This window comes from Eulemur rufifrons, chromosome 7 (assembly GCF_041146395.1).
Source record: "Eulemur rufifrons isolate Redbay chromosome 7, OSU_ERuf_1, whole genome shotgun sequence".
In the NCBI taxonomy this organism is placed as follows: Eukaryota; Metazoa; Chordata; class Mammalia; order Primates; family Lemuridae; genus Eulemur; species Eulemur rufifrons.
In genome coordinates this window covers 74,473,688-74,501,490 of record NC_090989.1, presented here as the reverse complement: position 1 = coordinate 74,501,490, position 27,803 = coordinate 74,473,688, and the positions used below count along the sequence as shown (strand labels likewise).

The window sequence follows — 27,803 nt, the reverse complement described above, 5'->3', positions numbered from 1 at the left end:
CATTAACGTTTGAGGAGTTCTGCACTAGAAGTCATCACTTCACCTTTCATTTTATAAATGGGAAAAACAATGCCCTGTGTGATGGAATCACTTGGCCACCATCACAGGAAATTGATTATTTTCAATTTAAGAACTTTACATTTAGGTCATCTGTATTTGGCAATAGCAGGGAAGAAAGCCAAATACTTTAACTCCAATTAACAAATCTATAATTAATTAGTAAAATGATCTTCCCTTTAAGTTTCACATTTTGTAGAACAAGCTGTTTGATTTGGCTGGGGCTCAGACCAGCATGTTTGTGAATTTCACAATTCACAGATGTTAGACACTGGCAGGCTAAGTAAAGGAAGAGAATGTCAAGTTTTAAATAGCTTCTCCCTTCCATTCTGGCTGAAGCAACAAATGAAATATATTTATGAAACACATTTTGAATCAGAATTTCTTATAGGGAAATGTCAAATTTCTCTGAAGAGGGCTTTAGATTAACTCACAACTTTGACATCTACTGATGTCACCGGTTTACAGGTGTCCTGTGTTTAAGGAATGAATGGAAGATGTGAACTTGCCATATTAGTGACACTTGGGCACACAGAATGTTTTTTTCTTCCTGTTGGAGTCTGTTCTAATTTAGCTTCTGAATCATATTTCATTCCATTTCCAAATCCACAAAACCAGGATAGGTTTACAGCCCATATTCAGAAAGGAAAGAAATTATTCTGTATGTAGCCTTTTCCTGATATTATACTAATTTTGAATAGATGAACAATTTTATGGTTTTATTACAAAGTAGGTCAAATCAAAGAAAACCAAAAACAGCAGAAACAGTAAAACATAAATAAAGTGAAGCAGACTAACCGAGTTTGATATAAACTGGAATATTTTCATAAGCAGGCAATTTGAAATAATTTTTTAAGACTCAAAATATTTTAACATATTTCCCATTTTAATATCACTTTAAGAAAATTATTATATTATATGTATGTGTATGCGTTTGAGGCAGGATATTTAAACAACTCAGTAAATGTTATTTTCTTTCATTTGGGTCAGGAGAAACTTCTAAGGGGATGTGAATGGGATATCTCTTTCTCTTAGTTGAGAGGAAGAGTGAGTTCTAGGTTAAATATAATCAAGGAATTTCCCTGTCTTTGCTATTTGAGATTGTGACCACAACAGGCGGTTGGCTGAAAGGGAGACTGAAGGAGGGGGGGTGGGGAGTGGGGGAAGATATTTAAAAAAACAAAAAAACTTTTCTAAGCAGCTCTGCAAAAAATGTTAGTCCCAGTAACAGTTACAGAAATCTTCGAATCAAATCAGTACACAGATTCAAGAAAGTGTTATTTAGCTGCAGCAGGGTGGACGCTCATCAGCTCAGTTCTGTTACAAAAGCCCAGGCTGCTGAAATTAAACTCTGATGCCATTCATGCCAGCATCCAATCACGAGAGAGATCAGAAGTTCAGAGATGCCTCCACCTCCAAATTGCCAACAACAAGTGTGGCTACTATACGTCAAAGACTCTAAAGCCGTGATAGAGGGGGAAAAACAACTTTAGAGAGGATGCCCAGCTGGTAAGAATCAACTGTTTATGATGTTTTAGTCACTTGATGAATCTCATTGGCTAAAATCAAGAAACGCTCCGCCTATTTGCAAATATGTGTGAAGGGGGGAAGTGTCTAAACTTCTATGTCTGATAGCATTTGACCCTATTGCTTTTAGCCTCCTGGCTTCTTTATCCATATATACACAGGTATATGTGTATATTTTATATAATTGTTCTCCATTTGTTGATATCAAAGAGAGTTGAAGGCAATGAATTTTGAAACTTCACGGTGTGCCACCCTACAGTACTGCCCTGACCCTTACATCCAGCGGTGAGTTTAAACGTGACATAACTTCTATCAAAACTTAATTGGAGTGCCTTGTGTATTATGAATGTTTCTTCTGTGTACCAAGAGCAATCCCTCCTTGTTTAGTGAGCACAGTGATATTATTTTGGACTTTCTGTGGACTTAAAGTGGTCTGTGAACATATTTCCTAAATTTCTCTTTTAGTTGATATCTAGGTCTACAAAGTGAAAAAGTTTGAAGACAGTCTTCCCACTTTTTAAAAATCATCATACCATTTTAAGGTGTTTAAAATATATTATTTGCCTTGCTCAGCACCCACTCACCCAAGAAGAAGAAATTTCACTGGGCAGGGATGTAATAATCTATGGATGATCTTTAAGTCAAAATAAACACCAAATAATTTCATTTATACATTACAAAATAGATAAATAGCCATTGTTATACAAAACAGATTATGGCTTGTCATTTTGGTTCTAAGGAATATTTTCTTTCTGGTATGTTTCATAACAAACCTCATCTTTTGACAAATTTGACTTTTAAAATCTGTTATTATACAGAATTTTATTTATGTTTATGGAAGAAACATTTGCTTAGTGAGAGGGAATATTAGTGAGAGTGCACAATTGTGTTTGTATGTGTTTCAAATTAGACTTTGCTATTTTTAAACTGGTAAATGAAATCTGAACAGTGTTTTTCCAGTCATAAAGTTATGGGAGATATTCAAGTCGTATGTAGTGGTGTGATGTTGTTAATTTAACAGCATGAGATTTTGTACTTTATTTTATAAGACTAATGAGAGAGGTCCTAAGAGTGTTGAAAACGGTGGAGTTACGAAGGGTTAACTTGTCATTTACCACCTGTGTCTATTGGAGTCTCATATTAGAAATGGATTTAACTCTCTCTGGGCAGGACTCAGTTACTGTGGCATTGCGTAGCAGATTATGAAAGTGTGATCTTTTCTCATTAAAATGATTTGCCACTGTGTACAACACTAATTTGGATTATGTGGAGTCTGTTTCTCTTCCTGTGAGGCTTTTGGTGGGCTCTGTGAGAAAGCAGAAGAGGAAAAGCAAGGCAGAAAGATAAATGGAATGGTGAAGAGAAAAAAAAAAAAAAGGTGAGGAAGAAAAAGGAAAGAAAGAGAGGAAGCAAGTTTAGGGTCTCCCAGGTTGAAATGAGAAATGTAAATGGTGATTTGATTCCTGCCTTGCTGTCTGTCATAACAACAATATTATCAAAAATGAATGGCCCTGGTGTTTATGTCCTTGGATAACTTGAAAATTAGATGTAGTTGGAATTGGTAATTGGGTCAATAAAAAAAGCAAAACATCAAAGATTTTCTAGTTCTCAAAATTTTTTCCAATCTCAAAATGATCTATTCCATTAAACATATTTGGAAATAATGTTGTAAGAGCATAATTGTGCTGAAATATTAGCCTTATAATGCTTCCTTTGAGGGCATCTTTCATAAAGTAGGTACTTGGATCACAAAAGCTTCAGAAGGAACTTTCTTCTGTTGACTCGCATCCCACACTTTAATTCTGCACACCTCTGTCTAGAGGCATTTCTAGTGATTGATGAAGGAAGCCTATAAATATAAATAAATAAGGAAATTGCTTTTTATATTGCCCTGATAACCTTTTAGTTCATGGAACAAATACCGTCTCAGTTTTTAACATACTGCAAATATTCTAAGCAATAACAGTATTTTTATTTTTTTATTTCAGAATGTTACTGGTGTACAAATGTTTGGTTACACGGATTGCTTTTGTACTGCTTGACACAAAGTTATAAGTGTGCTCATTTCCCAGATATTTTTAAATAGTTTTATATTTTCCTAGAATGCCTTGAGCTTTAATCATGGCACCTGTCAGTTTCAGGGACAGGAGGGGAGCACGTAGAAGAGCTGTGAGGTTGTGGTTCAGGATGGTCGGAGGACATTTATTTGCCTAATAATTGTTTTAGGAAAGAATATGTACTTACAATTTGTAATGAAAAACCTAACCATTAAATAAAGATAAGAAAAATATTTGTTACTGGTATCTACTCTGTGCAAGGCACTGCATATACAAATATGAATGAGGTATGCCTGTAATGTTCATTCATTTAACCCCATAGTATTTAAGTCTTTAATATCAGATACATTTTCCTCAAATATTGTAATTGTTTTGCCACATATATTAGGGACTGAATTATTACTATTTTCCCATCTATACTACTCAGTGAATAAATGAATGAAAAAGTGAAATATCACTATATGAAATCTATATGATACTGTATATTGTCAAAACAAGGATCAGGCAATACTTTCTTTGGTGCCTAATGAGTGAATGGGTTTGAGTTGGTTTTTCTAAGCAGACAACTCTTGTAGTTCTCAGTTTACAAAATCTATTTTAAGAAAGACCAAATTTAATCATTCCATAATCATAGTCATCTACATAGTTAAATTTGTCTTTACTGACCTTGTCTTTAGAAAGGAGTCATGAAAGAGAATTTTTTTTAAAAAAAAGAAAGAACAGGATATCTTGATATTATTAATTCCAAGCTACCTTAATTCATGAATTTCCTTTTATCATCAGAGAACAGAATAAATGATAGATGCAATTACTATTTATTACAGAATGTTAATGCTATTCCAAAAAATCCAGGTTTGATACACATTTTAAAATACTATGATAATAATTCTCAGTTAAAATTGAGATTTCACCTTCTGTTTTGCTTTTGTTTCCCTTGACCATGTTATGCATTTAGTTGTGCTCTGATGTTGATGCTAATTTACTTTAGTCTTTGCAAAAACTTATCTGAAAATAAAAATGGCAGTTAAAACTATAGAGCTTATTAAATTTCTCTTTTGGTGATATTAACCATTAAAAAAGAGAAGAAAAATTGGATAAAATCACAAATGTTTTCATTTGATCACTAACTTAATTTTAACAAAAATATTGAAGCACAGATGAAGTTATGCAAGATCAATAAATAAGTCAATGAGTTAATTATTTCTTTATAAACACAATGAGTCTGTGCATTATTTTTTATTAGATTCAAAATGAATCTAAAATTTAGCATATGAGAAGCTAAATCTTTGTGAATTTATTGTTTGGGTTATAATTTGGGCCTTTTGCATTCTTTTTAGAATTACCATATAGTTTGTAAATTTACTTTTTAACCAAGTAATTATAATAGATTAAATTCTTTCAAAATATCGTTTCAAAAACTAAATCAATTAAAATGATAAAAAACGAATCAAGATTAAATTTTGAAATAATAGGATAACTGAGGGCCAAAAATAAACATCATTATAATTTGAACCGCTGGCAAAATGTTTTGATTATTTTTCTCAGTCACCCTCTACTCCAAAGAAACATCAAACTGATAAAAGTACTATATGGATCAATAAGAAGTGTTTCTTGTGTGAATTACATATTTGTCATCAATTTTATGCTTTACTAGCTTAAAGGTCAACTTTTTTAACTGTGCTTTCTAAATATATCCCAAAAGGAAGGGTGTTGGCAACGAACTTACAGTGGAAGACCGTTTCTTTTGTTGGATAAAATTACATGAAGGTAGATGCAGCTCTGTGTTAGGTGTCTTCCACTAGCTTCTCCAACTACTCCTTACCCTTCTTGTTCTGTGCCTCAGGAAGCTGACCTGTAACGATTGCTATAACAGTTGCTCTCTTCTCTGGTTTCCTGTTGAGTTCAACCAGTGAGAACCTCCAGCAGAAGAGTGAAGTTGTGATATTAGTTTCCCTGGCCAACTCCCTGTTGGGTTTTCTACTAAAGGCTGTAGGTTCTGTCGAAGGCCCTTGCCACAGGCCCAAGTCTCTTGAGTTTAAGCAACTACTCCCCACCTACCTTGCCTTTGAACTTTGGGATGGTAACCATTTCCAGCCATCGTTAATTCCCCGGAGCCACATCGTATCCCTTACCTTCATTAAACTCTCTTCAAGTACTCTTTTTTCTTGCCAGGATCATGGCAACTACAAGCATAAAAAAATATGCCCATAGTGTTATTTATGTGCATATGAAAACTTCCAAAATGATTGATACAGCAATTAATAATATAATTTAAATTTCTGCTGTGGGGTAAAGGATATATCCATTCATTTCAATGAGCAAACCAAGTTTTAGCCATCTCCATAATCACTAAGTTTCTCTAGCTGACTGAAAGAAATGGGCCAACGTGCTTCAGTCTGTGTATATTCCTCTGTATATTCAGCCTGTGTATACTCAGTACTTACAGAAGACAGGAAGAATTGAATTTCTTTTAATTAAAAAATTAAATTACGATTTATCTGCAGGATCTAATGTAGTTGTCGGCAAGAAAAGGTGCTTCAAACCCTTGTAATTTTCAAAAGAATAAGTTTCAAATACCTTTATGACCAACTGAGGTTAGCCAAAGGTGCAATGCTGTTACCACTCTGTGTGCTGCTTCTGAGCTGGAAGTGCAGTGAAACGGCAGTCAGGGAAGTATGTTAGTAGAGTGCACATAGGACTTGTCAGAAGACCTGGATTGTAGTCTTGCCTACACCAGTAACTGATTATGGGACCGTCATAAAATCACTTGAATCATCTAAATCAAAGTTCCTCATAAGCTAAGTATGGATAACAACCTCTGATCTGTTCACAACTAGGACTTTGAGAATTAAATATAAATCCAACTAAACTCTGAAATGTATACCTGTAGTGTACAGTAAATCCTCACTTAACATAAAGTTCTTAAAAACTACAACTCTAAGATAAACGATGTATAACAAAACCAATTTTACCATAGGTTAATCAATGTAAAGAAGAGTTCCTGCAGCATATTTCTGGTCACAAAAAACACCACAAAACTTGTCAATATAGCCCCAAAAGACTTCTAATATGAAACATTGAGATAAAAATGTGAGCTATGCATACATTTAAGAAAGATTAACAAAAACAAGTAATATAATTATTTATCCAATTTTTGGTGAATCAGTGAGTGATGGCAGCTACAGTAGTGGTGGGTTAAATCAAGGAATAAATGTTTATAAATTGAAACTTGTAAGAATCTCCTACCACTATGCAGTTAAAAAATAAACAATAACAAGTTAAGTATGGGTGACTCGCTGAGCACTCTCATACCACACTGTTTATCATGGTGTATTTATATGATTATAATACACTTGACAAATTTTTATTTTACAAAAATTTGTATAAATTCATTTATTTTCTAATCCATCTTATTCTAGGTCAGGGCTTCAGGTGGGCAGAGCTATCCCAACAGCTCAGGGCACAAGGTGGGAACCAGCCCTGGACAGGATGACATTGCATTGCAGAGCCCTCTCTCTCTCTCTCTCTCACACACACACACTCACACTCACTCACACTCACTCATACTGAAACAATTTAGACACAGCAGTTAACCTAACACGCAGATCTTTGGAATGTGGGAGGAAGCTGAGTACCTAGGGGAAAACCCATGAAGACATGGGGAGAACATACAAACTCTACACAGGTCCCAAGCTGGAAGTTGATTTTTTTTCTCATCAGTTATAAGGAAATGATGTTGAACAAAATGACATTATTCAAGGACCTGCTGCATTGTTCAGTTCTACTGTTGTATATGTAGCACACCAGCAGACACGTGCTTTTTTCCCAGCAACAGTCGTGTCCTCATGTAGGCATACCTTGGATAACATTTTGCTCTGTATCAATTTTTGTTATAGGTCTTGGTATTATCTTGGCTTGTCTCTTTCAATTCTTGTACTTTTGAATTGAGGAATCTGAATCCCACAGGGATTAAGTCAATTGCCTAAGATCACATAGCAAAATAGTAGCAGAACCAGGATGAGAATTCAAGTCTCTTGACTACCAGTTCAATGCTATGTCTACCACAAAACATAGCATTTTATTAGCTTTGTATAAAACGTTACAGTTAACAAAGTGTTTTCCAGTGTATTATGTATCTCCTGTGAGGTAAGCAGGTGTGGTAGGCCTCCAAAGATAGTCACATCCTAATCCCTGAAACCTGTGAATATGTTATGTTACATGGCAAAGGAGAATTAAGGTTGCAGATGGAATTAAGGTTACTACTCGGCTGACTTTAAAATAGTTGCTCATTTGGGTTTTCGAAGTGAGCACAATGTAATCACAAGAGTCCTTAAGAGCAGAAGTAGGAGGTAGAAGAGTCAAAGTGATGTGAAGTGGAAAAGGACTTGCCAGGCTATTGGCTTTGAAGATGGAAGGGAGTCATGAGCTTAGTAAGATGCGCAGCCCCTGAAGCTGGAAAAGGCAAGGAAACAGATTTTCCCCTGCAGCCTCCAAAGGGACACAGCCCTGCCAACGCCTGGATTTCAGCCCACTGAGACCTATCTCAAGCTTCTGTCCTATAGAACTGTAAGATCACAAATCTGTGTTCATTTAAGCCACTAAATTTGTGATAACTTGTTATGGCAGCAGTAGGAAACCAGTCCACAAACTAGTGGAATTTTTATCCCCAAATTGTAGATATGGAAACTAAGACTATGTTTGGCTTTGATGTGTTGGTTTGTTTAAATAAACTGTTCCATAATTTATTGTGTTTTTATGGTGCTAAGAGGAAAAGGTAGAAGAGTATTATTGAAATACAATCCTTGACCTCAGGGAATCCAAAGTAGAACTACGTGTATGGAATTAATACGAAGTGTGAGGAAGGGTAGAAGGACGCTGGAGAAGCTGCCTGGGACTGCAGGTGCAGCACCCACCCTGGAGGCAGCAAATTGGAACGGTGATTTCTGTTACCAGTTTCTGTTAAAGTTCCTCAAACTCTTACACATGAGATGGATCTGATTCTTAGATGGTGACTCTAAAATTGTGAAGCCCAAATTTAGATTCAGGAAACAGGAATATACATGCCCACTTCTCAGGTATTGAGAGAGTTTGGGTGGAGCCTTGCAATTGCACTGGATGCAAAAACAAGCATTTTTGATTCATGTAGTTATCAGACCACACTTGGAGAAATAGTTCTAGATCTTTTGGTGCTATAAGGTTCCCAGTTAATTTTAGGTTTGGGATTACATAGAGCCTCCCTCTGAGAAATTGGGAGTGAGGGGAAGGAATGCAAGATCAGCATTTTTATCAAGCGCTGATCAGCTGACTTTAAATGACTTGTTTGTTTGCACACCCAAATTTGAAAAGCACTACCTACAATGAGGCAAATGTAGACCCACTGCCCCAGTAGAAACTCATAAAAAGGAAATCAGAGATAATGAACCACAGAGACACATGCGTTTCCAAAAAGAGACTTCATGTTCTCACTTTACTCCAAAGCCAAATGGATTGTGAAATTAAAGTGGCAATTTTCAATCTCTGTTTCAGGACAAGAGAGCCAAATTTCTGATTAGCTGTCTTGAAGCTCAAATTTGTTCTGACAGTTTCTAATTCCTTTAAAGAACTCACCAAGGAATAGTCCTCAAGCAACAAGTGATGGATGGATAAAACACTATAATTACGATCAAAGTCCAAAGACTCCATCTATGTAATTACGCACTTCCCAAACTCTGAAAGTCACTTTGTTCCACTGAAAATAGGATGAGAAATGGACATGAGTGACGTGTACTTATTGGTTAGTCAAGGCTTTGGAAATGACAGTTATTAACATTTCTGTTTTACCTTAAGCCATAGTATTTGAGGGATAATATAGAGGGAAAGAATTGTTTCCATTCTTATTTTTATTGTTTGCCTTCCATTCTCCACTTATATCTGACTCTCTTATTATGAATTAGACTCTTTGAGGTTTAGAATGGAATTGTTAAGCTTAGGAGAATAAATGTAAGGTCTCAAAATCTCTTGCCACTTTCAAATTTCCAGTTCCTTTTTCTTTTGTTTAAAATGAGCAAAATTAATCTGTCAACTTGAACATCAAACACCCATTCTCAAATTCCATTAACTCAGGCAGCTCTCTTATAATTGAGGGCAAAACCAGCATCATAATAATGTTAAAACTGAGGAAACATTTTGACTCAAGAAATATAAAATGGAAGCTTGTGTGATAATTCAATCAGCCACATGGTTACCTAGAGTATATTTTTAGTGTAAGTTTTTTTTTCTAACAGATATTGGTGTAGATTGGAATAAAACACACAAATTCATGATAGGAAACTATAGAGACTCTTGCTGTTAAAGTCAAGTATGTTATTCCTAAGATTGTTGGTTGCATTTAACTTAACTCCCTGTCATAGCCTGACATTTCATTAAGGTGATCAATTTTTAGAGCTTTCTTAAAAATACTTAACTTTAAATATTTTATTTGAAAGTCATCATTAGCTTTTTTTTTCCCCCCTTTTTTCTGGCTCTAAAAAACTTCCATTTTTGTGCTTGAATTTTGTAGTGTCATTGACTTCTTTACTACATAATTAGAATATAATATTCATTAAAGCTTTCAGTGAGGAAATTCACTTTTTTCCAACTTTTCGATGACACTGCAACCGCCTCTAAATAAAAAGTGTTAATACAATGTATGCTTCCATTTTATTTTTCTTTTAACACTTTTGGTATCTCAGGCAATGAATGAAAACTTTATGCTTGACAGAATTTTTCAAACTAAATTGTGATCAATCAAAAGACTTCTAATAAAAATGAGGGATTTTTCTCTAGTATCTTAATTGATATTATCTAACATGGTAAATATTTGCACCTGCACAAGCTATTTTTTAGTATCCTGTAGAGGCTGGTGTGGCTTTAACTGAGATTTCTTTACTAAAACTTGAAATATTAATGAATGATTTATCTTCAAGTTAGTACTGGTGCAAGTGTGGTCCATCTTTGATGTAGCATTCGCACTGACACAATTTCTACAGCCTCATGTTAATTCATGTCTTCTTCTTGAGCAAAAAGCTTCAATGATGCCCTATGAATGCACTACTGGAACTTCTATCTGGCATGCAAGGTCCCTGCTTTATCTTCCTGTATAAAATTCATATACAGGTTTACCTCTATATCATAAAGCCTTGAAAGAAGTAAGGTGGAAAGCTTGCTTTTTCCTTGACCTTTCAACCTCCCTTCTTTTCTTTCTCTTTTGTAGAAGCTCTGCATTTCTTTGCTTCTTGTTAACGCAAGAGTTTACCTCAAAGAGCTAAAAATACCAGAGTACTTTTTAAAAAACCAGTCCAAGCTTTGCTTTGAAAAAGTGAAATTGAGCCATTTTGTAAGCTAAAGTAAGATATTGTGACAACATATCAAAGATAAAAACACATAAATAAAACTGACAAAATATGTCTTTTGGATTTTATAGGAAATCTGTTTTTTAGTATCTAGCTTATCTGAGTTGTTACGTATATTTTTAAAATATTTGTAAATTAGCTAATATTTAAATGGTAACTACCCTTTGGTTGGGGAGACAAGGAGAAATAGGAAAAGAAAAACAATGTCTTCGATAGTTCAACCTCATTGTAAACTTTGTACTTTAGTTTGTAGTTTGACTACTACAAAGCTATTTAATAATGTTCAACAAATATTTACTAAAGTAAATGCAGGATATATGACAAGAAGCTTAAAATTCCAAAGTTATTTATTTGCTTTTACTCTAGCAAATCTGATCCTAGAATCATCTGAATTAAGTCTGAGGTGAAAGCAGATCTTTGAAGTTCAGGTAGAAACGTAAAATAAGTGTCAGAGCACTTGAGGATCTCTCAGAGGACACATTTTCAGATGCAAGTATTTGTGGTCTCAGCTGCTGGGAAGCTGAGGCAGGAGGATCACTTGAGCCTAGATAGTGGTCCCCAACATTCTTGGCACTAGGGACAGTTTTCATGGAAGATGATTTTTCCACAGACCAGGGGACAGGAAGGATGGTTTTGGGATGATTCAAGAGCATTACATTTATTGTGCACTTTATTTCTATTATTACATTGTAATATATAATAAAATAATTATAACAACTCGCCATAGGTTGGGGACACCTGGCCGAGGAGTTTGAGGTTGCAGTGAGCTATGATGACCCCACTGCACTCCAGCCTGGGCAACAAAGACCTTTTTTCAAATTGAAAAAAAAAAGTATTTGTGGCTTGCTATTATGATATCCCAAGAAATATTAGACAAATGACATGTTTCCAATAATCGTGGAAGCCAACAAAGAAAAATATAGTTATATAGTTGTTTTCCTTGTCTTCTTGTAGGTCTATAAATTTTTAATACATATTACAGAAGTTAAAATTTCAATGATTTATTCATTATATAATTTATATAATTACTTTCTAGCTGTCATGTATTTTTACAGTTATCATATAAGTCACTGCAACAGGATCTCATTATATCACTATAACTTAATACATTTATTATTTCCCTTAGTTTTGAACATGTGATTGTGATTTTTATTATAAATTTAATATATTAAATTTGATTATAAATATATTTAATTATGACTATTATGCAACCACCTTTCTTTTGAGTTATTTCCTTAGGATAGTTCAATGTGACAAATATTTAAGGAAAGCAAACTATCAATAATACATGTTAAATCTACATAAGCTGCCTTGTAATTTACCTGCATTGTATGATATAATAATAATTTTTTAGTGAATTCACATCTTTAGTTTGCAGATGAGGAAAATGGTGCTTACTGATAACTGATTTGACTAAGGTAACCTAACTAGTGAGTGGAAAGACCTGTTTGAACTTTCATTCTCATCTGAGCTGGGACCCTCTGACCCAAAGACTTTGCTGTTCCCCGCAACATGTCACCGCCTGAGAGAGGGCTGGCAAGTAAAAGGATATATGCTTTTTTAAGTTTCTGGGAAACGTTACTATTCAAACAGATATGCCAATGTATTTTGTCAAAGAATTCCAGCTGTGAATGTTGTTATTTTTAAATTCCATTAATTTAATAGATGTAAAATGACATGTGGTTTTAATTAGCACTTTTTTCTTAATTAGGACAACTACGGAAACCACAATTACTAATTTTAAAAGATCTCAACTTTTGATCCTGCATTTTTAGAAAATGAGGATGAGACATGAACAACTAAAAATCTAGTATTTATTGAATTCTTACTGTGTGCCAGGAACTGTTCTAAGCACCACACATTTTTGACTTTACGCTTTTATCCTCAAACCACTTTAAGAGGTAGTTACTGGTATCGTTTATTGCTGAGCAAGAGACAGTAATGTAATGTTTAAGAAACTGTATTCTAGGGCTTGTGTGGTAGGTTCAAATTCTCACTCTGGCAATGGTCTACTTCACTTACAAATAAGAGTGGTGATAGGATTACCTACCTGACTGGGTTGCTTTAAAAACTAAATGAGTTAATTGTATAAACAGCTTAAGATGGTATCTGGCACGTAGTAAGCACTATTTGTTAACTCTTATTCTTATTTTGTAGATGAAGAAATTGAGGCATAGAGAGGCTATATAACCTGTCCAGGGTAAAACAGCTGGACACAGGTGGAGATGGGTGAGATCCTGATTTCTACCACATCGTATTTTTTATGGTCAGTGCCTTAATTCTCAGCAAATTCTAGGTAGGAATGATTTTTAAGCATAAATGAAACTTAGGATAGAAATTCTAAAAACTGATTCAACACTCTAGAAAAATTATCTGTCTAAAGAGGGAATATGTTTCAAGTATTATTCTCTCAATTAATGCAAACCCAGAGAATCAAATTTTAGGACAGACTATTCTATCTCTGGAAATAAATGTTTCCATCAGAATAACTAGGACCTTCCAGGCAGGTACTCAACTTTGAAAACTAACAGTTGCCCAACTTGGAAACTGGGTGGCACTTACTTCAAAAGCTCTCCTTTAATTGATTTTTTAAAAACTCAGTGCTTTTGCTCCCTTGTTTCTATTGATAACTCACTAATCTCTCATTCTCTAATTTCTGTTACTAAAATTGGAAGATGTGGCTAGAATTCTCTTCTACATACTCTTAACCCTTTCAGATTCATCCTACTTTTTTCCCATTTCCACTCTACCAATGAGATATTTTTCCCCAGTGTCTTATTTTGACTTACTATCTTTAGAGCAAATTTTCTTTCCATCTCTGTTCTTTTTGTTTCTTTACACCTTTGCTAGCTTGTCTTAACTGAAAGGTAAACTTTCTGTGCAAACATCAGTGTGGCCCATTGTTCTTCAGTAGAGGCAATGCCTTTTACACTAACTCTTTTTCCTTCAGGGGTCCAGAACAAGAAACTAACATATTTCTTGGACAACACTGCTGTTTTCAGATCATTGTTTACCCATTATTACTCACAACCTCGCGTTGTCTGAAATCTCTGCCATCAAAGTGGTTTACTGACCTTCATGACTATACACTGACCTTCAGAACACTCTCCACTTGGCTCCATTTTCCTCTGTACTGTAGCTTCTGCCACCTCTTTGGGAACTCCAACCCCCACAACCATGTCCTGGACTTCATCATTACCCGAAATTATTCCAGTCCAAAATCATGCCACCTTATACTTTCTTTCTGGTCACAGTCTCTTGCCTCTTCACCTCCTTTAACCAACTCCCAACCCCCAGCTTTCACCAAAGCTGTTCCCTCTGCACACCCTCACAACCTTCCCTGGAAAATTCAATTCCTTCTTCAAGGATTATCTTAATTTGTATTTATTTCAGAATGTATTTTGTGTGTAACTACTTAAAAGTTCTTTTGACCTACTAGACCCTCACTACTCAAAGTGAAGTACATGGAATGATACAAAATTTGGGGGCCCATATCAGTCCTACTAAATGAGAATCTGCATTTTTGCAAGAACTCAAGGTGATTCATTAACACATTCCATTTCAGAAGCATTGCTTTACCCTAGTGGTTCCTAAAGTGTGATCCTAAAAGCACAACAGTAGCACCTGGGAATGTGTTAGAAATGCCAGTTCTCAGGCCCCACCTGAGTACTACTGGATTAAAAACCTGAAGTTATAGTCCAGTAATCTGTATTTTAAGATATTCATCAGGGGTTTCAGATGCAAGCTAAAATTTGAGAACCTGGCTATACAAATGACAAGAGTAGGGGCCAACTTGTTAATTTTGGCATTTCCTATAGGTATAGTGTAGACATTTTACAAATGCATAGTAAATGAATGAGAGAATGGATGAATGAATGAGCTAATGAACCTTTTACTCATCTTTACAAATAATGTGTTTTGTTCCTTCTCTCATATACCATAGAACTTTATTTATACTTATTGCATGGTATTTATATTTACTTAAATGATTAAGCTCTTAATTACATCTGAATGTATACCATGTCTAACATTGAGTCTTATACATAGTTGGTATTTAAATGAATATTTAATTTAATTAATAATTTTGTTCTATAATTTTCTACTTTTCGTTCCCTCCCCCCCACACACTTACCTTTCCTTTCTATGATACATTGTTTTAGACCAAGTGAAAAACCAAATAGAAGAGATAAGACGGGTGGGGACCTGATCTATTGGAATTTGTCCTCTCATGACAACAGAAGTAAATCTTAGGAAACAAAGTTGAAAATGAAAGTGAGAAAGGTGAATTAATCTTGTTTGAGACCAGAGGTGGTTGCTGGCCACACTCATAATTTATTCTTCAACAAAATGGCTTTGGTTGCCATGTTGAACCATGTGAGAACATGTGCAGTGCAAACACTGTTGGAAAGCAAGGCAGCTTGGGTCTGAAATAGGCTTCTCTGGTCACAAGGGATGGCCATGATTTTCATTACTCAAAGAATGCCGTTCAGATTCAACCAATGGAAACCCTGACATAAAATTGTCAGGCTGGATAACTAATGCTACTCTTGGCAGCAGCATCTCATGGATCCTTTCATTGAATAGGGGTAGATTATAAATAATAGCATTTGTTTAGCACTCAGTCACTTCCAAGAACTCCAACAGCCCTAACAAATTGACATCACTGTTCCTTGCCAGCTTGCACGTGGATAGTTTTTAATACAAGTTGAGGAGGGTCACTATAACCAGAGAGCAACATAAATGCTAATGTGGTCCTTCAATTTGACATCTTAGGCTAACAATAACTATTCTGTCATTCTGGACTTTTTCTTAATAAGTCATGCCCTAAAACAATAGGTCTTCAGTGGGATAGTAAAAATTTCTAAAAATATAAATATCTGTGCTAAGACAATGATTGATTCCTATATCTAAGTTTTATGATGACAAGTTCACCAAATGATTCCTATATCTAAGTTTTATGATGAGATGTTCACTGAAGTCATTAAATATGACCCATATTTCTGTAATCTTCCCCTGAGATGGCCTGACTCAACAGGTTCTCCTCTGCTACCTTCTTTAGTTACTCTGTACAATCCAGAAAGCTTAGAGAGGATCGATTGATTGTGTTTTCTGGAAAAGCCATTGCAAGCTCTACATGGCTTGTTCTTAGGGAGATGAGGGGTGTCTTTCAGGAAGCCTGACATATCCCTTCTTTCTTTACCTCATCCGGCAAGGTATAGCTGCCTGATCATTGGGCATGCAACCCTTGTAGAAAGATCAAAGCCAAATAAGGAAGGAATATTGACTTAAAAAATAATAATAAAAATAAAATAGGTCTTTATACTCCCCCATTCCTTGGTATAGCAGTTTCCATGAATAAAAAAGTAATAAAAATCATGAGCTTCAAAACAAGTAAAGAGTCTGCTTTAGTTTTAAGGATACTGTTATTTATTTCCTTTACAACAGAAATATTGCTGCTTTGAAAAAAATCAACATTAAGAGATCCTATGACTTCAACTGCATTTTATACCTAAGAAATTAAAAATTTTGGCATAGAAAGATTAACTAATTTCAATGGTTTTTACAGTAATATTCATTAAAGGTTTATTATTATCATCAGCTACTCAAATGAAAGTATACGGTTTCTTTAAGAAAAATATGTTTATCATATAGTTACAAATTTTTTAAGCAAAAAGAAAGAGAAACCAGAGTAGAAGGAAAAATCTTTCAATGACAGTGTGTGTTTAAACATCAAGCCCCATATTTGTTGTAACCTGGCCCCCTTCCCTTCACACATTCCCAGTCCCCAGTTTCTTACTACACTGTTGTGTTCCATATGGTACACATCATCTCTCCAAATACTACTTGTTTATTATGTTTATTGTTTCTTGTCTGTCTCTTCACACTGGAAGGTAAGCTCCACGAAGGCAGGATATTTGTCAACTTTGTGCTCTTATTTATCCCAAGCACCTATGGTAGAGTTTGGCACATACGGGTGCTCAGTGAATAACTATTGAAGGAATGAATTATGGGGAAATAGTAGTTTTTAGTCACATTTGCTTATATTGCTTTTCCTGGTGGCTAAGATAAAATTTCTTAAAAATGACTGAAAAAAGATTTATTGAGAAAGATTTTTTTTTTCTCTCCTTAGGAAAAATGAGGCTTAATGGGATTGGGTAAGTGACTCTAAATCACAAAGCTGGTTAGTGGGAGAATTAAGACGTAGCAGTCAGCATGTCACACTAGGAATTCATGTTCTCACTAAGCCTTGCCACCTTTCCTGTGTGTAAATCTAGACATTTCATTTGCTTAAATCCTCATAGTTGTTTAGAGTTCTGTCATATAAAACCCTTTCACATATAGTATTTGAGGCACAGAACTATTACTTTCATTTTATAGACAGAAAAGCTGAAGGTTAGAGAGAATGACTTGCTGAAGATTACATAGATGCCTAATTAATGGCAATGGCAGGATTCAATTCCTGGAATCTAATCAAATAGCCTTGTTATTACATATTTATCTCTTGCAACTGTTCATTTAAAATATGTACTAAGTACCCACTATGCGCCAAGCTGTATCCTAGGCACTAGTGAGCAAAAAACTCGTCCATGCTGTCATGGAATTATATCTTCAGTCCATAAATAAGCACATAATATGTTGGGTGGTGATAAGTCTTTCCATAAAATTGAGGCAAAATAAATCATATATATATAGAGAATGATAGAGTTGAAAAGAGTGCTATATTAAATGCAATGGTCATCTAATAAGCCTTCTCAAATTAAGAGACCCTGTGACTTCAACTGCGTTTTAGAGATCTGAGAGGAATGAGGGTTGAATTTATCAAAGAAAGAGCATTTTAGGCAGGGAATGCAAGAAGATCAGAGTGGCTGGAACAGAGTAAGTGAGAACAGGAAGCCAGGAGATGAGCTCAATTGTTAGGGAGCAGGGGTGTGAAGGGTGGGTATAAGAAAGGATTGATTTTTCTCTGATAACGGATTTTATTGTCTGTCTTACAGTTTAAAGAATCACTTTCATTGTGTGCTGTGTGGGGAATAGAAGTAGAGACCAAGTCTAGGGGCTGTTCTATATGAGAATTGATGATGCTATTTACTAAGGTGGTGAAGAGTGGTACTATCAAAAACACATTTCATAAATTTACCAATAGAATTGTTGAAGTTTATAGAGCTGGGTCTTAGTTCTGCCTTGGGTGTCATCTGTAGGAGGGCATCTGGTTCCTATGGATGGCATTACTGAGTGAATATATGTCAATCCAAAGCTGGTTCTCAACCGTGAGAGCTTAGAAGCCTAATAATATACGAGCACACGATCAATTTCTTATTTAATGAAACACTCAAAGATTGACATATGAAGATGAGAAAACCAGTGCATCACCTCTTACAATGAGAAATATGACCATCATGAATAAGCTTCTGTTGGCTGATCAGCATATTCTTTTCCTGTAGACATATTGTAGGGGATAGCAAATTAGATTCAGAATGTTTGTGGGTGAATACAGCATAGCAGAAAACTAGGAAATAGATGGATAATTTAATAGCTCCGTGCATCCATTTCCCTATAGCTAATGCCATAAAGATATACCCATACTCTATTTTACTCATGTTCTTGGTCCAGGACACACATGTGCCAGGACAGAGCTGGAAACCCAACAGTGAGAACAAATCCTTCTCTCTTCTAATTTCTCCATCCTTACCAATGACTAGTACACCTTCCACCAGTCTGACTAGCACATTTTTCCTTTAGATATGTTAGCATATTTGATATGTTTCACTCTAGTTTTGGCCTGACATCAGTCTATCTCTTTAATGACTTTGTCAGTCAAATCCTTTACTCATAAAGGTCAATCAATCTTAAGTTTCTGTATTGTTCCCGTCATATATGACCATTATGACCTATATTATATAATTTTCTAAAATTCTAATCAAAATCTTATTTGTTAAATTTAGCTGACTGAATCAAAACGTGTGATTTCTTTTTAAATCATAGTATGTGCTGGCCACTTTTTTTTTTAAATCATGATACTCAAATAAGTTACTTTTCCCGGTGTCTCAGTTGAGTTTACCTAAAACTAGACTTTTAAAATATGTGGCACTTAAGCTTTCATGAGCTGTTATTATTGTTAAGCAAAAATTCATTGAGTGTTTAATTTTCTTAAAGCTTTTCCTGTAAACCATGTTTAATTTATAATAAGGTATTTGTCTAGTTTTCTATAACCTTTATATTTTTAAGGGATTAAATCTAAGCAGATTCTTAGTCTTTGTTATTTTATCACAAAAAAATAGTGTGTTAGGAAGAAGCATCTCAAGTCTTTCATGTGGTCATTTGTGCTTAGGGGAGAAATGGTTGAATTTCAGCTCATCCTCCACTAGGGCTAAAGAGATTAAAGAATCAAATGATGATTAGGTCTTCTCTTTATGTGTGTTTATGTAATTCATAGTAAATCCTATATACCTAATCTGCCATTTATTTGTGAGACAACTTCATACTTGTATTAGCTGAAGCTGGGAAAGCTTGTGGCCCATTTGCTAGTAAAATGTCTTAAAGTACAAAGACAGTTGAAGTAGCCAATAAACGTAAGAAATAAATATTTAATTAATTAAACAATGTTAATACAAGCTATTAAAAATGTTCTGCAATTATTCCAAATAATCAAAATAATAGGGATTGTAGCAAAGTGAAAAAATACAGATTATTAAACTGACATGTATGTAAAAAAGATAACATTTTTTATACATACTATAGGACAAGAAAGCCAGTTTAATTTTAGATTAAATGATGATTTTGTTTACTGGCTTTGATATTAAAATATAAGAGTATCTCATGTTACTGTTTTGAAATTTTACTAAGGAGTAAAAAGTAAGCACATTTTTGGTGTATATTTTTTATTTTTGTATAAATCAATATTAAAATATACTATTCAGCTCAATCTTTGTGAGAGAGATACATTGCCAATCAATGTTTACCTTGTGAGAGACTGGGGTTCTCAGATATGCCAATGTAATAGTGGCTTTTTATAAAAATATCTACATATCTACAAAACAAACTAAAGAAATGATCAATAAAATAAGCTGAAAAATCTAGAAGTTACAAAGCCCTTTCATATATGTTATGTATTGATGACCTAGTTATTTAGAAAGTTCTTGTGTACAAGGTACACCCCACACTCAGATTTCAACATACAATCTCCTGGCCCAACTTTTTCATGCCATGTCTTCCTATTTTCTATTGTCACATGCCTTCAATGTCACTTCTTGTTCGCTTGGTGAGCTGGATGGGATCTTAATTGGGTTAGTGGAGATAAGACAAATTTTAGCTTTTGCATTCCACTGAAAACTCCTGGATGGAAAGATCATGGAACAGCCCTTGAACTGTAGCACTCTGCAGTCAATTTTGCACTGATTTTAAGCTTTGATTGTCGGTTAGAAATGCCATGGCTAATCTGTTCATGGACTCACAGAATTTGGGAGAATGAAAGGATCAATTGTGATCATTTTTGGCTGCTTTTAATCTATTGGAACACAATGTAAATGGAAATTGAGGTATCTGCTTCTGTAAAAGTCATTAAAAATTATTTAGGCAGGCTTCTAGTTTACCCCCAAAATGTAAGGAGCTTAGAGGTTGTCACTCCCTTTCACAATAAGAAAAAGCTGGACAAATCAACAACTTTTCTTGGACCCATCAGAGAACTGAGGTTGCAGGACAAATTGCCACCACAAAATCTGGACAGATGCATCCAAAGAAACTATTTAGCTGGAGCAGAAGCCATGAAGTGGTAGAAACACTTAATTGGTAACTTTGATGAATTGTTGGAGGCTGTATGGACTGTCTTAAGAGTGGGAAACCCCTGGGGCCTGCAGTCTTAGGGGAAACCCACACATTCCTGGGCTTTTCTATCAGAAACCCCATCAGGTTCTCAATGTGAGGATCTGAGTAAGATCCCTCTTGAGAGGGGAGGGGAAGTGGAACCATTGTCTAATATACAAATTTTTCTCCATAACTTCTCAGAATGCCTATTCTCCTTAAGAAAAGACTTTGTCAGAGGCTCATTCCTGTTGGGAGAAGGGGCTTCTTCCCACTCAGGTCCCCAAAAAGATTAATGTTTTAGTAAGAAAGAAAAATAACATAGTCAACAAGATCATAGAATAAATGAAGAATAAACAGATAAAATAAAATATTTATTTTTCGTAATTGAACTAAAATAAAGCCATTTAAAACAACAGCAATCACAATGTTTGGGGTGATTAAAGTGTCACATAGAATGGGGGAAGAATAAGGAGTTGTCTATTATAAGATACCTACACTACATGTAAGGTAGTATTGTGTTATTTGAAAACAAACTTAGATTGGTTAAAAATGCATATTTCAATTTAGGGCAACCACTAAAAGAGTGCTTAATTATAATTAATGAATAGAGATAAAATGGTATTATATAATATGTCAAATAAACCCAAAAAAGACATAAAAGGGTGCGTGGGGGGGGGGGACAGTGGGCAACAAAGAACACATGCAACGGATAAAAATCAGTTCCAAACATGGTAAATACTAATCCACATCAACCAATAATCAACTTAAATGTGAATGGTTTAAACATACTAATAAAAAACAAAGATAGTCATGATGGAATAATTTTAAAAACTGAAATAATATAAGCTGTTCATAAGAAACCTGCTTTAAATATAAGAACACAGATAAGTTAAAGGTAAAGGCATGCAAATGATATACCATACTAACACTAAAAAACCAATATAGAACAGCTATATTTGTACAGGACAAAGGAGACTTCAGAACAAGGAAGTCTGAGGGGCATTCCATAAAGATAATAAAGTCAATTATCCAAGAATACCTAACAACACTAAATGTGTATGCACCTAACAATTGAATGTCAAACACATGAACCAAAACCTAATTGCATTGAGAGAGAAAAATTCACTGTTAGAGTTGGAAATTTCAACACCAAAAACTAGAGGCAACCAAGATATCTTCCAATAAGTGAATGAGTAAATAAACTATAGTGCATCCATACAATGGAATGCTATTCAGCAAAAAAAAAAAAAAAAAAAAAAAAAAAAAAAAAAGGAAAGAAGCATCCAATGAAAGACATGATGAATTTTAAAAGCATATTGGTAAGGGAAAGAAGCCACTCTAAAAAGTCTATATTGACCCATGTTCACTTGGGCTGTTGGAAAAAAAAAAAAGTCTCTATACTGAATGCTTTCAATTATATGACATGCTAGAAAAGGCAAATATATAGATACTTTAAAAAAATCAGTGTTAGCCAGGGATTTAGGGTAAAGGAAAGATTATTGAATAGATGATACATAGGGGATTTTTTAGGGCAGTAAAACTATTCTGTATGATACTGCAATGGTGGATTTATGATACTATGAATTTTTCAAAACCCATAGACCTTTGCAGCACAAAAATGAAACTTGATGTATATAAAAGGGATTGTAAAGGTGCTGACTTAAGTAACTTTAGAAATAAATGGAGACCATAAGATGACAGGCAAAGAATCTAGACATAAAAAATTCACTCTCGTTGATAAAGTTGTTATATGTGGAAATACTATTTAACAAGTCTAGAACAACACATATATACTAGAATTGAACAATTAAGAAAATGGGTGGTAGATGGTGAGATCCATATTTCTCAACATTGGAGTGGGAGATTACAGATAAGCAATGAGAGAAAATGAGAATGATTTATGGAGTAATGGATCAGAGTTAAAGACATCAGTATGAATTTATGTATACATTATTATAGATATAGATGTTTGCATATAGAAATATTTAGCAATATGTATATATTCAACAGTTAGTATATACTCATATATTTCCTTGCTCAATCAGCTGCGAATCTAGAAACAATGACATCCCAGTAGGAATGAGCATATTCCTTGATTCTATGACCAGTTATAGAAGCAAGGAAACCCTATTAGTGAAAATCATGCTTAACATCCCAAACTTAGTGAAAATCATACTTAGCATCCAGAACTTGGTTTCTAATACCAGTCTCTTATACTTGTTTTTAATACCAGTGAATCTTGGGAAAATGGTTCATTGTTGGACTCAGGCAAGACATATACAATATAAACCTGGAACATCTTGTAGATCCAGAAAGTAAATATTTGCTAAAAACAAAAACAAAAGCAAAAACAATCCATAAAACATTACGATGGGTGTATGTCAAAGATACAAAGGCATCAACTGGAGAGCTCCCAATGCCCAAAACAGGAACAATTTCCATAACAAAATTAATGAAATAGTATTGGATTGTAAAACAAAATATTAAATATTCACAAGTCCATACAGATAAGAGTAAATTATTGAATAAGTGAATAAATTACTGAATCAATGAATAAACATGGGAGAATAGACAAATCTCCTAAACAGAAGGATTTCACATAATTTATGTAGATATTCTGCTCTCAAGGAGGTGAAACGTAATTCCTCAATCCTTAAGTAAGAGTACAGTATGGAAAGGGAGAAAAAAGACTTACTTAAAAGCAGAGAAATTTTACAAACTCCACTCAGACAGGTGATCAAGATAAACATCAAAAGTGACAATTCAAATAGATAGCATGTGCCCTTAACATGATGTGATTAAAAAAAAATGGCCCTTTTTTTCCTGTGGTTTTCCTTCTAAAAATTCATAATCCCAAGTCTAATCATGAGAAAACATGAGACAAATTCCAGTTGCGAGGCATTCTACAAAATACCTGACCAAATAGTCCTCAAAACTCTAAATGTCAAGAGAAACAAGGAAAGTTTGAGAAACAGTTAATAACTAAGAGCCAAATGAGATATTATGAATAAATGTAACTTGGCATCCTGTTTGGGATCCAGGAAAGGAAAAAAGACATAAGTAAAAACTAAAGAAATCTGAGTAAATTATCGACATTAGTCAATAATGTATCAATATTGATTCTTTAATTGTGACAAATGTATCATACAAATGTATGATATTAATGGTAGGGGAGACTGGCCAGGGGTAAATGGTAACTCTCTGTCCTATATTTGCAATTATTCTGTAATTATAACATCATTCTAAAGTAAAAGTTTATTTTAAAAAATAGGCTTCCTTCCACTCTGTAGTGGATGATCTTGTGAATAAACATCTATGGTTTATGCTCATTATAGTATATTGAATTCATTTTTAAAATTATTAGATTATCTCTGTGTTTAAAATATATGGCACACTATTTTAACTCATTAGATAAGTTAATTGTTTTTATTCAGTCATTGAAAGAAATGAAAAATAATTATTTTTAATTAAACATATAACTTCTCATCTCTACTTTCATCTTGCCTTTTTGGGGGTGAAGAGAGGTTCTTTCCTCTATTTCTGTTTCTTAACCATTTGTGGCTATAGGATATAGTTTATAAAGAACACCAAAGATGAGTAAATAGTTGGAATCCTAATTTGACCATTATTTATCTATATAAACGTGATTAAGAGATTCTTTCCAGGACTTTATTTCCCCTGTGTAAAATGAAGAGATCTGAGTAGATTAAGGGACTTTAACCTAATATATAGCTTCTATAAGCCCCCTGAAATTGTTTGCAAATTTAGCTTTCACAAAATAGATGTTTTTCTGGGGTGAAGTTTTATAGTTTTGATCATATTCTTTAAAGGAGTCAGTTACCCAAAAGTGGTAAGACCCTCTCTGGCTCTGGTGGTTTTTGTAGCTGGGGTATTCTGTGGACACCTGCTCTGGCTAATGTTTACAAATACCAGAGAGTATCAAAATGTTTTTAAAACACCACTTGAGTTCTGTATACCAGTAATTATAGTTAAAAGTATAAGATACATCTTGAATTAATTTTTGTGAGTGGTGAGAGATACGGATCCTGTTTCAGTCTTCTAGATGTGGCTATCCAATTTTCCCAGCACCATTTATTGAATAGGGATTCTTTTCCCCAGTGTATATTGCTCTCTACTTTGTCAAAGATCAGATGGCTGTATGTAGATGGTTTTATATCTGGGTTTTATGTTCTGTTCCATTGGTCTATGTCTCTATTTTTGTGCCAATACTATGCTCTTTTGGTTACTATAATCTTGTAGTATAGCTTAAAGTCTGGCAAAGTGATGCCTCCAGATTTGTTCCTTTTGCTTAAGGTTGTTTTGGCTATTCAGATTCTTTTCTGGTTCCAAATGAAATGTAGAATTACTTTTTCTAGATCTGCAAAACATGACATTCATATTTTGATAGGGATTGCACTGCATGTGTAAATCACTTTGGGTAGTAAGGACATTTTAACAATATTGATTCTGCCGATCCATGATCATGACATGTTTTTCCATTTGTTTACAACATCTCCAAATTCCTTCCTCAGTGATTGATAATTCTTTTTGAAGAGATCTTTTACTTCCTTGATTAAATATATTCCTAGGTATTTTATTTTCTTTGTAGCTATTGAGAAAGATATTGAATCTTTGATTTGATTCTCCGCTTGACTGCTGTTGGTGTATATATAGAAATACTACCAATTTGTGTACATTGATTTTCTAACCTAAGACTTTGCTGAATTTATTTATCAATTCTAGGAGTCTTTTGGCAGAATCTTTGGGGTTTTCTAGACAGAAGATTGTATTATCCGCACAGAGCTATAGTTGGATGTCCTCTTACTCTATTTGAATACCCTTGATTTCCTTCTCTTCCCTGATTGGTCTGGCTAGGATTTCCAGCACTATGTTGACTAGAAGTGGTTAACAGTGGGCGCCCTTGTCTTGTTCCAGTTTTGAGTGGGAATGCCTTCAACTTTTCCCCGTTCAGTGTGATATTGGCTTAAAATGGATCACAGACTTAAATCTAAGACATGAAACCATAAAAATTCTTGAAGAAAATGTTGGAAGAACTCTTATAGACATTGGCCTAGGCAAAGAATTTATAAAGAAGACCCTAAGGGCAATCACAGCAACAACAAAAATAAATAAAAAGGACTTGATTAAATTAAAATGCTTCTGCACAGGCAATAAACAGAGCAAATAGACAACCTACAGATTGGGAGAAAATATTTCCATGCTATATATCTGATAAAGGGCTAATAACCATAATCTAAAAAGAACTCAAGCAAATCAGCAAGAAAGAACTCAAACAACTCCATTAAAAAGTGGGCAAAAGACATTAACAGAAGCTCCTCAAAAGAAGATAGACTAATGACCTCTAAACATATGAAAAAATGCTCAGCATCACTAATCATCAGAGAAATTCAAATCAAAACCACAATGAGATATCATCTAACCCCAGTGAGAATGGCTTTTATCAAAAAGTCTCAACCAATAGATGCTGGCATGAATGCAAAGAGTTAGGAACACTTATATATTGTTGGGGGGACTGCAAACTACTGCAACCTCTGTGGAAGATGGTATGTAGATTCCTCAAAGAACTAAAAGTAGACCTACCATTTGACCTAGCAATACCACTACAGGGTATTTACTCAAGGGAAAAAAAAGTCATTTTATCAAAAGATGTCTGCACTAAAATGTTTACAGCAGCACAATTCAGAATCGCAAAGATGTGGAATCAACCCAGATGGCCATCAGTTCATGAGTGGATTAATAAAATGTGGTATATGTATAATATGGACTACTACTCAGCCATAAAAAATGAATTTATACCTTTTGCAACAATCTGGCTGGAACTGAAGACCATTCTCCTAAGTGAAATATGTAAAGAATGGAAAAACAAATACCATATGTATTCACTATTAAATTGGAACTAACTGATCAGCAGTCATGTGCACAGATGGAAGTAAAACTCAGTGGAAATCATACAGGTAGGAGTGGGAAGGAGGGAGGCAGGGATGTGTGAAATTATACTTAACGGTTACAGTGCACACTATCTGGGTGATGGGCACACTTATAACTTTGACTCAGCAGTGCAAAAGCAATCCATGTAACCAAAACATTTGTACCCCCATAATATTCTGAAATAACAAAAAAGTATAAGATAGGCTCTGGAAGGACTCAGAGTTGTCATGAATCATGGAGTCTATATCATTTAGGTCCTGTTTCATTAATGAAGGACATCAAGACCCAGAGGAATGGATTTATGGAAACATCAGCTTAAAACATTTGACAGGATCTTAAAGTTGTTAGATTATTCCTTGAAGTCCACAAAGTTGAGCTGCTACAGATCTAAAAGAATGTCAGTGCCAGTTTCTGGCAAGATGAACTAAAACATCTAATTCATAATTTGAATGTCTCATCTCATTCTTTCATTTAGTTCTGCATTTAGCAAACAGTAAGGTTTTAGTATGTGTCAAGCACAGTGATAGGTGTTTTGAACAGAAACAAATCTGTAGCTATCATTTCTTGAATGCCTACTAAGTTCTTTAGCTCAATTAATTCTTAAAACATCATAAAAACCTAAAAACTATATTCTTTCACCTTCCCTACCTCACCAGAAGACCTGCTCTTAAAGAACTTAGAGTTTTATGGGGAAATAGACATATAAAACAATAATATACATGTAAACAACAATGACAATGTCATAATACCTAGAAAAATCATTCAACATAAATTTGGCATGGTTTATTGAGGGCCTATATCATTACTAAAATCCTTTTAATAGGTTAAAAATATGAGAGCAGAAGAACTATGCTCAAAGTCATATAGATTTTTTTAATAAAAATTCAAAATGAAAAACTTTAAAACTGGAGGAAATGTTCCAAATCTGCTACTGCTACCCCATTTTCTAACTGAGGAAAATAATGCTCTGAGATACAACATGCCTTGACCAGAATCCCATAGGAACCAGACTCTAAGTTGAGAAACCTTGACTCAGAATTCA

General features: G+C 34.4%; 1 protein-coding gene across 3 annotated transcripts in view; it reads left to right on the top strand.

The window, feature by feature from the left end:
- The first annotated feature begins 1,679 nt into the window (after positions 1-1,679).
- The window catches only part of TP63 (tumor protein p63), a 213,906-nt gene continuing 187,782 nt past the window's right edge, over positions 1,680-27,803 (top strand). For 2 of the 3 annotated variants that reach the window (XM_069472788.1, XM_069472787.1), the window contains exon 1: positions 1,808-1,869. In XM_069472788.1, coding sequence (XP_069328889.1) covers positions 1,808-1,869 — 62 coding nt within the window. Of the gene's footprint in view, positions 1,870-27,803 lie in introns of all 3 variants that reach the window. The other variant, XM_069472789.1, reaches the window with a different exon arrangement.